Source organism: Protopterus annectens, chromosome 2.part0 (assembly GCF_019279795.1).
Source record: "Protopterus annectens isolate FY-2018-M chromosome 2.part0, PAN1.0, whole genome shotgun sequence".
Classification (NCBI taxonomy): domain Eukaryota; kingdom Metazoa; phylum Chordata; order Ceratodontiformes; family Protopteridae; genus Protopterus; species Protopterus annectens.
This window is the reverse complement of record NC_056728.1, coordinates 898,837,121-898,853,386: the sequence shown is the minus strand read 5'-3', so window position 1 is coordinate 898,853,386 and position 16,266 is coordinate 898,837,121. Positions and strand designations below refer to the sequence as shown.

At 44.2% G+C, this 16,266-nt stretch overlaps 1 protein-coding gene across 1 annotated transcript in view; it reads right to left on the bottom strand.

Moving 5' to 3' along the window:
- RIC1 (RIC1 homolog, RAB6A GEF complex partner 1) overlaps window positions 1-16,266 on the bottom strand; it is a 2,584,659-nt gene that overhangs the window by 342,372 nt on the left and 2,226,021 nt on the right. The window contains exon 24 of the mRNA XM_044061149.1: window positions 12,063-12,240. Coding sequence (XP_043917084.1) covers window positions 12,063-12,240 — 178 coding nt within the window. The remainder of the gene's footprint in view (window positions 1-12,062; window positions 12,241-16,266) is intronic.

The following is a 16,266-nucleotide window of genomic DNA, read 5'->3' as shown; positions in this document are numbered from 1 at the left end:
TAATATGGTTGATTTCGATTTTGATTTATATATTAATCTTCAGCTGGTAAAAATGTGATCTCTGGTACACCACTAAAGAAAATGAGAAGTACTACACAGGTACTATATTGTTTTTTCTGTTTGTAACTCCAGTATTGCTTATTATTCTTTTTCCTTTTTTAATGTTCAATCGGTACTGGTACTGTATTTTGTTTTGGCGACATAGGGGGCTGCAAGTGGTAATTCAGTGCATGTTGCAACCTTGTGAGTATACTGGCAAGAATTATGGTCTGGGAACTAACATACAGATACTGATGTTGGTTTGAGTGAAACTTACATTGTAAAGCTTAGTATTTTGGGTGAAATGGATATAGAGTGTACTAAAATAATTAGTAATTGGTGTGCGAGTAATAATTATCACATAACTACGGGCGTAGTCACTAGGATCAGAGAATGTGCACTGTGTCTGATTTTGCAGAATATTTATGTCGAAATAACTAAGTTGCTAATAAACAATATTTCTTGTGTTATAAAAAGTGTTATCATAAGTGTGAAAGTCACCATTCCATTAAATGTATTTTGTAGGTGGCTATGTCTGCCCCCCAACCCTTCCTCTAAATATATTACTTCTTCAGAAGCAAGGATGGAAGGCATAACTGAATGAAGACCAATTTTCACACTTTTGATGGTTCACAATTTTATGAGCTGAAAGTATGTCTAGAACTTATGGAATAGCACAGTAACCACTGGGAAAAACTTTTCTGGCTGGGGGAACGGCCACTTCCCTCCACATTTTCCTTCAATCTGCAGTAGTCTCTGCCCCCCTCCACTAAGTTTAGAAGTTCTCTTTCGTATGAACTTTTCAGCTACAGGTCATTTTCAATAAAACGGAAAGTACTTAGAAAACAGTTTGTATGGTATTTTGGAATAGGAAAGTGAACCAACTTGTTTGACTACACGCAAGTTTTTTTTTTTTTTTTTTTTTAATATGTCTTGTGAAAGGGGTTCAAAAAATAATTCCTTGCCCAGGAGTAAAAAGTACAGTTGTGTACCTACCATAAATTTATTTATTTATTTACTTAAATTTGTTGACCGGGAGTGTCCGACTGGACGTGGGTCCATTTTCAGTGGAGGCCCGGGGAGAAAAGCTCCACAGTAAAATAAACAGACAGTAGTTACATTGGATTACATAGTGATTAACAATTTAACATAGAAATTACTTACAACATATTTACAGATGAAGAACATAGTACATCAGTAGACAACTAGAATCTTTATCTGTGAAGTACATAACAGGCATTAACAAATGTAACAATGAGAAGTTCCTGCTGTATAATAAGTACTAGGCTTATGAGCATCTGAGCTTGCTATCATCAAGGTAGTTAGTGGAGGTGAAAGAAAGGTAGTGGTTGGATGGGGTGGATGATATTAGAGTGGCAGTTAAAAGGACATAGCCAGCATGTTTTTAGGTGTGCTTTTAATAAAGTTTTGAAGTTGGTGCATGATGGTACGGAGATAATTGTGGGTGGGAGTGAGTTCCATAATTTGGCTCTCCCAATCCTATTTAGCCCCAGCCGCCCAACCTTAGCTTTGGGATTCAACCCAATTGTAATGACTGCAACAGTGAAACACGATGAACATAGTACAGTTGTGTACCTACCATAAATGTAGATGTTCGAGTGTATTCACTGTTGCAGTCCAGGTTACCCACCCACCATCCCCCTTTCCTTTGCTGGGTCTTATCTGTACCTCTCTATTCTATACAACCTATGTGGTGTATTTGCTTGTAGATGAAGGCAGTTTTACTTTACTGCATGCATGTTTATTGGCATAAATTAGCCTATCCTTTTGGGGGCACCTGACATCTGGGGCAAGAAAAACTGAAGAAAATGGCGTCAGCTGCATCTTTTATACCCCTGGCGCACTGACGTCAGGGAGGAGGATACAGTACAAACTGTTTTTCTACTGTAGATGTTCAAGTGTATTCACTGTTGCAGTCATTACAATTGGGTTATCCTGCTGGCAAGCTACCCGCAGTCGGCCTGAATTCCAAAGTCCTGGTCCGGCATCGGTTGCTGTCGCCTCCTCCCTGACGTCAGTGCGCCAGGGGTATAAAAGATGCAGCCGACGCCATTTTCTTCAGTTTTTCTTGCCCCAGATGTCAGGTGCCCCCAAAAGGATAGGCTAATTTATGCCAATAAACATGCATGCAGTAAAGTAAAACTCTACCTTCATCTACAAGCAAATACACCACATAGGTTGTATAGAATAGAGAGGTACAGATAAGACCCAGCAAAGGAAAGGGGGATGGTGGGTGGGTAACCTGGACTGCAACAGTGAATACACTCGAACATCTACATTTATGGTAGGTACACAACTGTACTATGTTCATCATGTTTCACTGTTGCAGTCATTACAATTGGGTTGAATCCCAAAGCTAAGGTTGGGCGGCTGGGGCTAAATAGGATTGGGAGAGGCTATGAGGCCCTGCAGAACTGCAGTGGCAAAGCCTGCTCTGGATTTAGAGTAGAGAGGTAAGTGATAGTGCTTTGTAAAAGTGTGCAATGAGCTTCACGTTGCAGCCTCCAAGATGTCTTTGGTTGGTACTCCTCTGAGGAAGGCTGCTGCTCTGGTTGAATGTGGCCTAACGCCCTTAGGCACTGATTTGCCATGCTGTAAATAGCAGAAACGAATGCAGTGGCCTATCCATTTTGAAATAGTCTGCTTTGAGATAGCCTTTCCTTGTGATCCTGCAGCATATGCCACTAGAAGTTGTTCAGTCTTTCTGAAAGCTTTGGTTCTGTCCAAGTAGAAGCGTAGCTGTCTGTGAATGTCCAGAGAATGCAGTAGTCTCTCACTCTTATTCTGTGGGTTTGGATAAAAGGTAGGCAAATGAATTGTTTGATTCAGGGCCACAGTGGACACTACCTTAGGCATAAATGTTGGGTTTGTCCTTAGAGAAACCCTGTCCTGATGGAAAATGATAAAAGGTTCCACAGCCATGAGTGCCTGTAACTCTGAAATTCATCTTGCAGAGGTTATTGCTAGGAGCAGAGCTGTTTTCCAGGATAAGAATTTTATATCAGCTGTAGAGGCTGGCTCAAAAGGAGGCAGTGTGAGTTTTTCCAAGACATAATTTAGGTCCCAAGCAGGTATTGGAGCTCTCCTTGGAGGTCTTATGTTTTTGGCCCCACTGAGGTACTGCCTTTGTAATGGATAAGAAAAAAAAGATGGTTCTGTATTGTAGTGAGCTGAAATGGCAGAGGCATGAATCTTAATTGATGAAAAGGATAGGCCTTTGTCCAGCATCTCAGTTAAGTATTGCAAAATCTGAGGAATATTTGGTACAATTATGTCAATTCCTTTTGACTGGTTCCAAGCACAGAATCTCTTCCATTTTTCTGCATAAGATTTTCTGGTGCTAGGCCTCCTGGCCTCCAAAATAACATCCATCACGCTTTAGAGAGAGGCGTGTTTTGAATGGTTATATTATCCGCCATGCTCCCAGATTTAAGGTCCAGAGTTGTCTGTGCAGGATCTGACTGTTTTGTTGGGTCAATAAGTGAGGAATTTGAGGCAATGTCCAGGCTGGGCATTGAGACAAGCTCTTTAGGATTGGGTACCAGTGCTGGCGGGGCCAGTCTGGGGCAATCAGTATAATTTTTGGCTTCTCTTGTCTGACCTTTAGGAGTACCTTGGGGAGGAGAGGTAGAGGAGGAAAGGCATATACCGTTAAGTTTTTCCAGCTGAAAGATAGAGCATCCACTTTCCATGCTTGCTTGTGATAAGTCCTTGTGCAGAATCTCTGTAGTTAGCAATTGTGAGGCGAGGCAAATAGGTCTATGTGCGGGCATCCCCAGTTCCTTGTTATCATGCTGAAGACTTGTGGATCCAATTTCCACTCGTGGGGATCCATTAGGTTTCTACTTAGTTCGTCTGCCAGAGAATTTATCTTTCCTGGCAGGTATTGTGCTTGCAGATGTACTTGGTAAGTCAATGCCATGTCCCACAAAATCATGGCTAGTCTGCAGAGGGGGTAGGAATGTGTGGCTCCCTGCTTGTTTATGTACCACATGACTGTAGTATTGTCCATCTTTATCAATAGTTGTCCTGGATGAAGTAGATCCTTGAAGGCTGGCAGGGCATTCTGAACAGCTAGCATCTCTTTTTTATTGATATGTAGATGCATTTGGCTTGTGGGCCATGTGCCCCGAATACATCTTCCTGCCATATGGGCCCCCCAGGCATAATCTGACGCATCTGTTGTTAATGTCTGCCTGGCTGTGGGTAAAGTGAAAGGCTGTCCCTTGTTGTGGTGACAGACCTTTGCCCACCATCGAACCTCCTGTTGCCGGCAGGGAATGAGGGTAACTATTGTCTCCAGGCTGTGGCAATGTTGAGTCCAAACACTTTTTAGATACCACTGTAGTTTCCTTATATGCAGTCTTGCATATGGAATTAGCAGAATGCATGATGCCATGAAGCCCAAAGCCTGTAGAATTTTTCTTGCAGATAACTGGGTCTTTGTTGCCAACATTTTGAAATAAGTAGCCAGTTGTCTTTGTTTGTCTGGCGTGAGATAAGCCATCTGGGCAGTTGTATTTAAGCTTGCACCCAGGAATATTATCTCTTGTGAGGGTACTAGTTTTGATTTCTTTTCGTTTACTGTATACCCTAGGCATGGTTAGTAATCTTTTTACAAACACCAGATGCTGTAATAGAATGTCTTTGTTCTCTGCTTGAATAAGGCAGTCGTCCAAGTAAGGATATATTTGTATTCCTCTTTGTCTGCAAAATGCAATTACTGGTGCCAGGCATTTTGTGAAGACCCTGGGTGCAGTAGATAAGCCAAAAGGTAGTGCAGAGAATTGGTAGTGCATTGAGCCAGCTATAAATCTGAGGTATCTTCTGCATGAATGTCTGATTGGAACATGCAGGTATGCCTCTTTTAGGTCTAAAGTCACAAGCCATGCCTTCTTGCCCAGCATGGGCAGAAGCTGCTGCAGAGTCAACATGTTGAATTTTGGAATATCCAGAAATGTGTTTAGAATAGACAGGTCCAGTATTGGTATCCAGGCATTGTCCTTTCTGGGCACCAAGAACAGTCATGAGTAAAATCCTAGTCCCTGCTCTTGCTGTGGTACTCGCTGAATGGCCCTCATGTCCATGAGGGATGAAACTTGTTTTTGTGCCTCTGCCCATTGATTGTGTGGCAGGTCTGGCATTCCGTTTGCCCTTGGCAGGGTGTGAAAATGGAACATGTAGCCTTGTGAAACTATATTCAGGACCCATTTGTCCTGGGTGATCATGTGCTAATTTTGTGAAAAAAGTGCTAGTTTTCCCCCTAAAGGGGATGCTAGAAGATAAGTGCTTGGTGCTGGCAGGGGAAAGTCATTGAGACTGTTTCCTGTATAGCTGTGATTTATCTTCTCCGCTTTTGGAAGTAGGAGCACCCCATTGTTTAGATCTGCATGAGCCCTGGAGCTGGGATCTGCCTCTGGGGCATCTGTATCTGCCTCTTTGTGGCCTGTCTGACACTGGAAAGGACCAATTCTTTGTAGGCCAGTTCCTGCTAAATCTGGGAGGTTGTACCTGTAAGAAATCCTTGACTGCATAGATTTAGCCTTGTCCTCCATTTTCTTCAACACCTCTTCTGCTTTAACACCAAACAAGGTATCATGCTGCAATGCAGCATCTAATAATTTTGCTTTAACATGGTCAGGCAGATTCTATTCCTTTAACCAAGCATGCCTCCTAATGACAGAACCCGTAACAGCGGCCCTGCAGGAGGCCTCCAGAGAATCAAAACCACATTGCAAAGTATGCTTTCCCACTTGTTCAGCTGCATGCAATAAATCCTACATTTATTTGTTTTCTGCACATTCAGAATTTGTCAACAAATTCTGTTTAAGTAGTGACATAAGATATTGTTGATATTTAAGCATATGAAACTGACAATTTAAGGCCCTTACAGCCAAGGTAGCAGAAGTGTAAATCTTTTTCCCCCCATCTGTCCAGGGCCCTTGAATCCCTATCATAGGGGATAATGTTTTTTGCAGTGGATGCCTTGACCCCCTTGGGACCCTGAGAAATAGTTCCTGGGTTAGCAGCAGGGTTTTTATAAAGAAATTTATGTGAATCAGGAACCCTGTAGTATCTGTCTGGCTTAACAGGAGCTGGTGGTAGAGAGTCAGGAGTGAGACTGGACTCTATAAATACATCATCTACGATGTCTAAAACAGGAGGAATAGCAAGGGGGTGAATTTTCTGTTTCCCATTCACTCATCAAAATTTCTCTTGAAGAGGGTCTAGCGATCTGCTCTGCTTGACATGTATGGGAAATCTCTGGATTCTGAACCTGTCCCTCCAGCATATTCTGTTAATTGTGGTACTGAGGGTGAGGTCTCTGGAGCGTGTGGTGTGGAGGAATTGGGATTTGTTTAGATGTAGCATTTCTAACAGAGCTGGGTCAGACATGGCTTTGCAAGTTGAGCAGAGATCGCCTTTAAGTAGGCGATATGAGACAGAGAACAGTTGGGAGTTTTTTGAGCCTGTCCATATAGGACAAGTGTTTAAGGTCTAGGATCCTCTTTGTGAGGTACTTTTGTGACCTCTCCAGTTGTTGCAGGTGTCTGGTGAGGTACATGCCAAATGGGGCATTGAACTCGATAACTGGCCTAATGAAGGAAGAGTAGAAGGAGACAATGAGCTCTTTCTTCCTGGATGCAAAACCCTTAGCAATGAGATGTGCCACACAGAAGAACTTTCTGACCACAGTGGCAATATGGTGATCAAAAGAGAGGTTGCTGTCAACCTGTGTTCCCAGATCTCTTATAACACCTTCTATGTTCAGTGGACTACCATCAATGTGGTAATTCATAGGAACCGGGTTTTTCCAAAGGGGATGATGACACATTTTTTTGGCATTGAGCTAAAGGCCATGGTTCTGACACCAGTGGTTTCAGTGAGGCCATTCTGTAGCATGTCAACATCACTTGGAGAGTTAATAATAGTTCCAGACTTGCAATAGTCTGCAAACTTTGTCAGCCAGAGTCCCTAGGTGTTGGCCTGGACTTCAGAGAAGAAGATACCAAACAGGAGAGGATCCAGGACCGAAACCTGTGCAACTCCACTCATGACTAGTCGGCAGTCTGACTTGGACTCGGCCACTTTCACAATGCTGGTTCTCTATGTAAGCTAGTTTGCAACCCACCTAGTGATATAGCGGTTGATGCCTAGCTTAGGAAGTTTTTCTATGATTCCTGAGTGGGGAATGGTATCAAAAGCCTTGGCCAGATCAAAGTAGGCTGTATGAACCACCTTGCCTTCATCCACAGCTCTGGTGACGGACTCAAAGAAGTTGACCAAGTTGAGCAGACATGATCTACCCTTTACAAAACTAAACGGTGTGGGATCCAAAGTTTGGAGATTCCCCATATCCTTGTTTATTAGGTCCATGATGATGCATTCCATAACTTTGCACATTAGGCTCATCAGGCTAATGGGGCGATAGTTCCTAGGGTCTGTAGTCGCTCCTCATTTGTGGAGAGGAATGAATGTAGTAGTATGCCATTCAGCAGGGACAAAGTCTGAGGTGAGGCTGTGATTGAACAGGGCACAGAGGTGTTGTGCCAGTTCACTCTGTAGTTCATGTAGAACACAGCCAGGGATATTGTCAGGTCCCATAGAAACTGTATTCTTGGCCTCGGACAGTGCTGTTTTAACCTGTGCAGCAATAATTCTGGGTGCCTGGCAATCTACTGGTATTGTGATTGGTCCTTTGGGGGGGGGGGGTAAAGTTGGCACTGAATTTGTCGGCGAGTATACTGGCAATATCTGTTGGCTCGGTATAGGTGGTAACATTGTGCAGTAGCTCAGAGCAAATCTGGGTATTGCCATGGAGATTTTTTACATAACTACAGAAAACCTTGTGGTTGTCTTTACTATCTGCTGCAATTCTGTTTTCATAGCTAGCTTTAGAGGATTTGATGAGGATCTCAACTTTTTGTTGAGGCTGATAAGGGAGTTTTTCCAGTCTTGGGACTTCACTTTATTCCGCATCAGTTTCCTCCTTCTGTTGTAGAGTTTGTTTACGGCAGGGGATCAACAGATTGGCTTCCTTTTTTTGGAGGAGAGTGCCTTGGTTCTATTGGGTATACAAGATCCATGCATTCGTGTATGTTCGTACAGTGCATTGGTGTATGATTTGGCGGTCATACAACTATTCTCCATTTGCATGTGTGTCGTGAAGTTAGCCACCTCTGTTTTAGGAGCCCAAAGTTAGCTTTGGAGAAGTTTTTCATGGTGGCTACCTTTGCAGGGGTGGGGGATATGGATTTCCAAAGTGATTAGTTTAGGTCGGATCTAACCAGGGAGGAGCTGACTATTGCTGCAGAGCAATGGTCGCCCATGTTAGTAATGACCTGGTCATGGATGTTGCTACCTCTAGTGGGGGTAAAAACGAGCTGGTCCAGGGCACTGGGATTACTAAATTCCAGGAAACGATGGGCAAGTGTATTGGTATACGAGTAGTTTTCCCAGTTAATGGAGAAATAGTTGAAGTCGCCTAGTAAGAGAGTGTTAGGCTGGACCCTAATATTCTCCAGGGTGCTTAGGAATGTGGAGTGTGAGCCTTGGGACATGGTTGGGGACCTACAGCAGGCTGCGACCTGAATCGCTGTCTTACCCAGTGTTAGCTGCACCTGATGTACCTCTGATGTGTTATGTTAGGCTACCAGTCTGGAGGTGTGGACAATATATGGAAACACCTCCGCCTTTGCAGCTTCGGTCCAAGTTCTAGGGCCGAAAGGTGTGGAATGAGTTACAGCCTGGTACTGCAGGGGTGCTTTCTGCTGCCTTGAACCAGGTCTCTGTTACAACACAAATGTCGATGTTCTCCATTTTAACGAGTGCTTCGAGTAAGTGCATTTTGACATTTAGACTTCTAGCATTGAGCAGCATGACCCTCGTATTGCATTTGTTTGTAGTTGTTATGATGGTAATTTGGTGTTTGGAACACTGCCTAAAAAAGGCACTACAGGGGTGGCAAGAGTCTTGGCTACTATCCAGAAGCCCAGGGGTGACAGATGCAGGCCATCTCTGGCAAAGCATCGAGGTCTGTCAATCATGTCACCCAGGCAGACTGATGCTGGATCCTCTTAGAATGACACCAGAAACTTAGTCAATTGTTGAAATCAATCATTTTCTGCTTGTACTGTGGTATCATTCTGGGTGATGGTAGGATGCTGCTTGGGGCTAGGGTCAAACCCGCCTGGGCTAAACAATCCCAGAGCTCCTACAGGTCTCTTTTCATGTAGTCCAGGGAGGTATGTCTCAGATCATTCACACTCACATGCACAATGTCAGAGTCATATTTGTACCTGTTGTTGAGGGACCTGAGTGCATGCGTTATTGTCCCAGCACCTGACAAGCAGCTGACTGTTACTTTCTCCATCAGTGTGCCTCACTATCGAGTCACCGATGACTAGTGTGTTGGTCATGCTGTTTTGCCTTAGGGGGCTTTGGTTGAGTGGCACACTGTTTAGGAGAGTTATGTGTCTCGTGATTAGTGCTGTGGTGGTCGAGTGTATTTCTGCCTTGGAGGTCTCTGCTGCTTGGGTAGATTTTTATTGAGAGCCTCCACGAAGGTGGGTGTGGTTTGTGTTTTTATGTGAAGGTAGTGCTGGTGTGTGTTCTGGAGGGCTGTGTGTTCCATGTGATGTGGTGCAAGTGTTGACCTTCTCTTCTTGACCAGCTATTCCGGTCTTGGCTGGAGTGTGCGTGGCTTCCAGTTTGGATATATAAGTGCATCTCTCGCAAGTCTGAGTGTTGGGAGGTAAGAGGAGAGGGTTGTCTGTGTACATGAGGCAGTTGCTACATTGCCTCAGGATACCCAAGTTCACCAGGTTAATAGGAGAAAGCATAGGGAACTGACCTTTAGATGTGCCTGGAGGGGTGTGGGCATTGATAATAAGTTCTGAATCTGTTTCCTTGTAGAACGTTTAGTGCTGGTAGCACTTTTGTGTGCTACAATAATTGCTACAAGAAGTCTGGTAAAGTGCTAGACTAATACGCTAGTATAAGTGCAGGAGAGGAGAGAACTAGTAGATCTAAGGGACAAATTGAAGAGTAGACTTTGGCACCACTAAGGAGCTTACAAACAGTCCAGGATACAGCAAGTCTGTATCTGGACTAGACTAGTTACAGGAAAGGTGGGAAACAAGTGAAAACGCGGGCTTTTAAACCAGAAAGTTGAGAGAGATGGGAAAAACTGCCCAAATGGCCAATAAACTACAATTTCTGGGACAGAAAGCACACCTCTTGTGGTAGATAGGCCACCTAGTGCTTACCACTCTCACTGATCAGCTACAAGGCTTCTCTCCAGCACAGAAAGGCTTGGGGGGCTCAGAAGCTTACAAACAGTCCTGGATACAGCAAATCTGTATCTGGACTAGACTAGTTACAGGAAAGGTGGGAAACAAGCACAAACGCGGGCTTTTAAACCAGAAAGTTGAGAGAAATGGACAAACTGCCCAAACGACCAATAAACTAAAATGTCTGGGCCAGAAACCACTCCTCTTGTGGTAGATAAGCTACCTAGTGCTTACCACTCCCACTGATCAGCTAGAAGGCTTCCCTCCAACACAGAAAGGCTTGGGGGGAGGGGCTCATTAGCTTACAAACAGTCCTGGATACAGCAAGTAACTATGTTTGTAATATTTTAATTGATAGGATTCTTCATCTGTAACTATGTCTGTAATATTTTAATTTGGGGAGCTTTTCTCCCCGGGCCTCCGCTGAAAATGGACCTGCATCCAGTCGGACATTCCCGGTCAACAAATGTAAATAAATAAATCTGGATCTGGACTAGACTAGTGGCAGGAAACAAGCTTAGAATTTATTTTTTTTTTTTTAGTAAAGTGGAAACGGAGAAACCAGGAACAGAAGATAATTGTTAAAAGCCTGGGAAGAAGTATTAATTTGTGACATTTTAGCTAATACAATTGAGGTACGGAAACACTGCAAACAAGTTTCTACTACTGGCCTTCAAATGGGCATCAACAGGTACACAAGCAGACTAAGGAGACACCAGGACTGTGGCAGACAACACTGTACTGCATCACACAGGGAGCCTTCAGGCCCTTATGGGGGTCACAATCACTAAGTCCTCTGCCTGTAGAATCTTTTGCTTTTCCGCTGCATTTATGCTGCTTACATATACTGCTGATATAAATGCTCTCCCTGCCCTCGGCACAAAGCTAGAAGCCTCTTATGCTCAAAAACATATGAAAATTATGGGTCATTCAAAACAGGGTTTTCTAATTAAAAAGGCCACATTATTTGGAGAATTAAACTTACTGCAATCTCCTAAGCAAAATAAATACTGAAGCTGTTAGTCCTTTGGGGGGGGGGGTGTTGCCCACAGACACACTTGATGGTAATCTTCTCTGGGGAAATCAGCCTTGTAAGGACTTTCCCAACTTCAATAATGTGAAACAGCAGATAAAAATTAAAAATAAACTTTAGCAGTGCGAAGGAAGAGTCTAGACACTTACTGCAGTGTTTTAGTCCCCTAAAAAGAAACAATAGATTACTAATCACTGTTTCAGCAAGAAAAAATTGGTGACAGTGTGGGCTGATCTCTCTTTTATAAGAAACAAACAGATGTCCTTAGCATGGGCAGGATACCAGTTTAGCTCTGCATATATCCAAAGCTCTAAAAGTCATGCTGGATGAACAGCCGTCCTCCTGCAGTTAACTCCAAAGTATAATGAAGTTTATCCAAATCAGTATTCATTACAATGAACATGTTTTATGTCTGCAAACGTCTAAATAATTGCACTAATTCAATAGTTTGTATAGGCTTCCCTACAATACAGCCTCTTGAAATTATTATGTATAACTCAGTGATGTAAGGTGCAAGGCAATTCCCAAGATCTGACCCTCTACTACAAGGGGACAAGTATATGTGGATACCTTTAAAGAGTTCCTTGTAAAACACAACTGTACCTGCTCCTCAGTGCAATACCTTCTAAAAATTTGACTTCATCAATATACTTTAAGCATGAATACACTGTACTCACCGCAACTGAACTTGTGACCTGTGAGGACCTTTACTAGCTAATTCCATTGAAATGTGTTCTAGTTCAGACTGTGTTAGGCTCAGCGTAGAAAAATTGTCATCCACCATTGTCCAGTCTCCATCAACCATAGAGCTAGTTTCTGTCAGGTCAGTTGCTGAACCAATACTGCTTTCATCTCCTGTAATGTACAATAAGAAAGTCAAAAAATTAGCAGCACCCACAGCACATAGTATGTGCAAACTATGGCAATGTTTTTGCTGTATGAACTGCTATGTTCCACAGAAAAGATACATTCATGCAGAATGCACTTTCATCTTTGATACAGTAATGACAAAAAGAATTCCTTTCACTTGACTGCCCTCTAGAGGATGTTTTCTTTGGAAAGCTCTTAGGAGGGTTCAGAAGAAATCATGTCATAAACACATAACATCAAAGTTCAAAATATTGTCAGAAACACATCTGCCTCCCAAATGGGATCAGCTGCCTTACATAAAACTAAATACCTAATGTGTACTTGATATGTGCCACAACTCAACACACTGGCTGAGATTCAATAAAGCAAACTCACCATGTCAGAATATTGTAGCAGCTTCTGCATGGAATATAGCCGCTGAGTGATCCAGTAAAAAAGGCTGGGGCCGTGAATGAGCCTGCCAGCACTATTCTAACACGGGCACCACTGAATAATGGTAATTACCTCATTTGCTGGTGAAAACCATGCAAATGAGGTGAATTAGTGATTCAGTAAGCAGGCAGGCATCCATGTCAGAGCAGTGTCCATTGCAGAAATGTATTTGGTTACTAACAGTGTACATTTCTGCAAAAATCAAAATGGGGGCATGACAGCTCAAAGTAAAGCATGTATTATGACTATTAAATGCCAATAAAATGGCCACTGGCATGGAGAACAGTTCCAAAATTATGAAAATCAAAGTTTTTTTGGCCAATTTTGGCCGTTTAAGTAGCGCAGTGGCTCGCAAATGAGATTGTGCAGGAAAAAAATGTAAAAAGACAATTTTAAGTGAAATCTGAATTTTGCCATTATAGTGGGTGGCATGTTTTGTCTTTTCGGCTTTTCCCGGTTAGGGGTCGCCACAGTAGAACTCCGGTCCGCTAATGATTGGCAGTAGATTTATATGGTGCCGAGTTGCCAGCCCGACTCCCAACCTTCAGCGAAGGCACGCCCATTCACACATGTCTTTCGGAGACGACTCGACCGCGGGGAAGACATGCAGACTCCACACAGAAGGCGCTCCAGCCGAGAATCGAACAGAAGAACCTCTTGCTGTGAGGCAACAACACTACCGCCATACCACCGCATGCATAACCAAAACAATAATGGGTAACACTGGTTGCTAAGCAGATAGGCTCTGGTGTTGTAGTGTAACAAGGGACTAAGCCAGTGGGGTATGCAAATGAGCTAAATTTATTGAATAGCAAAATGGGAGACCGTGTCCGCCTGCATCTAACCATGTAGGAGCTATAATATTGCAGTGTAAGGAGAAGCAGCGGACATGAAAAGGGGGTGTGTCATGCTTGCTGTCAGCACATTGGAGCTCCGCTACCTCTATTTGCGCTCAACTAAGCAAGGGTGTGTGTGTCTAAGCTAGTTCATGAAATGCTGAGCGTCTTCCCATCACTGGGAGGGTCCTTTCTGCACAAAACTGTTTACTATAGCTGCAGGGGTTTGCGCGGTCTGCTGCAGGGCTTAAACACAAAGGAAACAAAAACAACAGGAACCAGTAGGAGTGTTTACATTTGCGCAGCAGGTGTGAGAAGAAGGGGCAGAAATGGAAAATGGGAAGAGAGAAAAAAGGGGAAATAGCAGAATAAATACACTCAAGTAAAAATAATATAGCTGGCAAGTGGAATGCATCATATTCAGCGAATCACACAGGCAGCTTCTGCAGCACAATGGCATAAACTATGCACACACCTTTCAGTCTGGTTTTTCCCCACAAACTCTGCACCACTGGTGTACACAATTGGAGGAATTTTAACTGATAAGATGTTAAGGGCTGCTGCCGCTTTGATACATCAGCATGTACTACAGGCTGAGGGCTGTGGGGAGAATAATGTTGACAACCGTTCCAGACTGAGGAGAAGGAGTGGAGTTTTCAGACCCAGGATAATCCACCAGATGCTACATGATCTGGAGATACTAGAGTGCTACAGGGTGGACAGGAACTTGCTTCAGCAACTCTGCGAGCTGTGCCAGCCTCACCTCAGACCCAGAGCCAACAGAGGGAATCCCATCCCAGTTGAAACCAAGGTATGTGTAGCCTTAAGAATACTAGCTACAGGTACCTTCCAAAGACCTACTGGGGACATCATGGGGTTCTCACAGGCATCCGCATCCAGGGTACTCCACCAGTTCCTGGATGCCATGCTACCACATGCCGGTGGCCACATTAATTTCCCCAGCACTTGTAAGGAGAGGACCAGCAATATGCATCTCTTCCACCATGCAGCACACTACCCAGAGGTACTAGATGGCATAGACTGCACACACATCCACATTAAGATGACAGTGAAGAGGGTAGAGCCTATGTCAACCACAAGGGCTATCAATCCATCAACTGCCAGGTCTTGTGCAATGCCCAGGGCATTATCATGCAAGTCTGTGCTGGCAGCCCTGGTAGTTATCACGACTCCCATATCTGGCATGCCTCACAGCTGTACCATGCACTTGCCAGGGGGGACATCCCGTACGGCCATTTGGTGGGGGATGGTGGCTATGCACCAGAGCCATGGATGATATCACCCATCAGAAATGTATATACACACACACACACACAAACACTGAATGATATAATAAGGCGCATGCATAAACGAGGAACATTATAGAGCATGTGTTTGGGATGCTCAAGTCACGGTTCCGCTGCCTTGACATATCTGGTGGAGTCCTGCAGTACTCTCCAGCCACATGTGCACACATGTTCATAGTATGTGCCATGCTACACAATATGACCCTGCGGAAACAGCTGTGACAGGAACAGCACAGGGAAGGCCCAAACAGCCCCCCCGCCACCACTGCCAAGGCCCCCACAGGCACAGGAGGACTCAGAGGAGGAACCCCTGAGTCTGCTCCTGTAGGCAGATGGAGGCATGCCCAGTATGCTCAGTCCCCTGCAAAGAGGCAACTCATAGCACACACAGTGATACCATAGGGATCCAGGGACTGACACCCCTCTCTGACTCGTACACACAGTAAAATGGATGCTACACACATCACACTACCTGTATCTTACCATGGATGGGCTGTGTACTGCGTGCATCTGACAGAGCCATACCTCAAGCATCATCCTCACAACTGCTGCAGGCACAAGGTAAGTCAGTCTTCTTAACAATATAGGAATGGAGTAATACATTGTGGTAGCACAGCTATGGTATCACTGCATGTATGCAAGGGAATGGGGTGGCCTACTGGGATAGCAGCAGACAACCGACAGTTATCTGGGACAACAGGAAATGTCTGCCCAATACTGACTTACCCAGAGAATGCAGTAGTCCCCTAGGTGACAATTCTCACTGCAGTATATGTGGGGAGCTAACAAACTGGGGGGGGGGGTGTCATACGTCACATGCATGGATGACAATGTGGGGGTCTCATACTCACCCCTCAGCCTCACCTAGTAAGTTGGCCATAGAAACCATAAAGAAATGTCTGGCAAAGGCCCACAAATGGGGACAATGATGAAATATGCCAATACAGACCTACACATTGATATCACAGCAGGTCTTGCAGTTGCAGTAAGACTCTGAACGGGGAGAGGTCTGAAACCCAAATGTCTGCCATTACAATCTAACCTGTGGTCTTTAGTGATATGCCTGCAGTCTCCAAGACAGGCACCACACTATGCTAAATGGAACCAAAATGTAAAGGGAACATCAGCACACTCGGTGCAAATGTGGACAGTTGACAGGTGTGCCCCCCCCACACACACACACACACGTTCCCATAGAAATGCATAAACAGTAATGTTTTTAGGGTATAAGCAGCACAGCACACATTCACAGGGCTGTCCCAATCAACTTGATAATTTGTAAGTCCACAATATGCAGGGGTCAATGAGCTATGTATATCTGTGGTCAATGCTGTCAAGTACGTGGCCTGCACTTGCACCTGGGTGTCGTGTTTTAGTGGCCTAGGTACAGTACTGTGGTTAACAGGGTCCATGTTCCAAGAACTGCAGTGCCAACT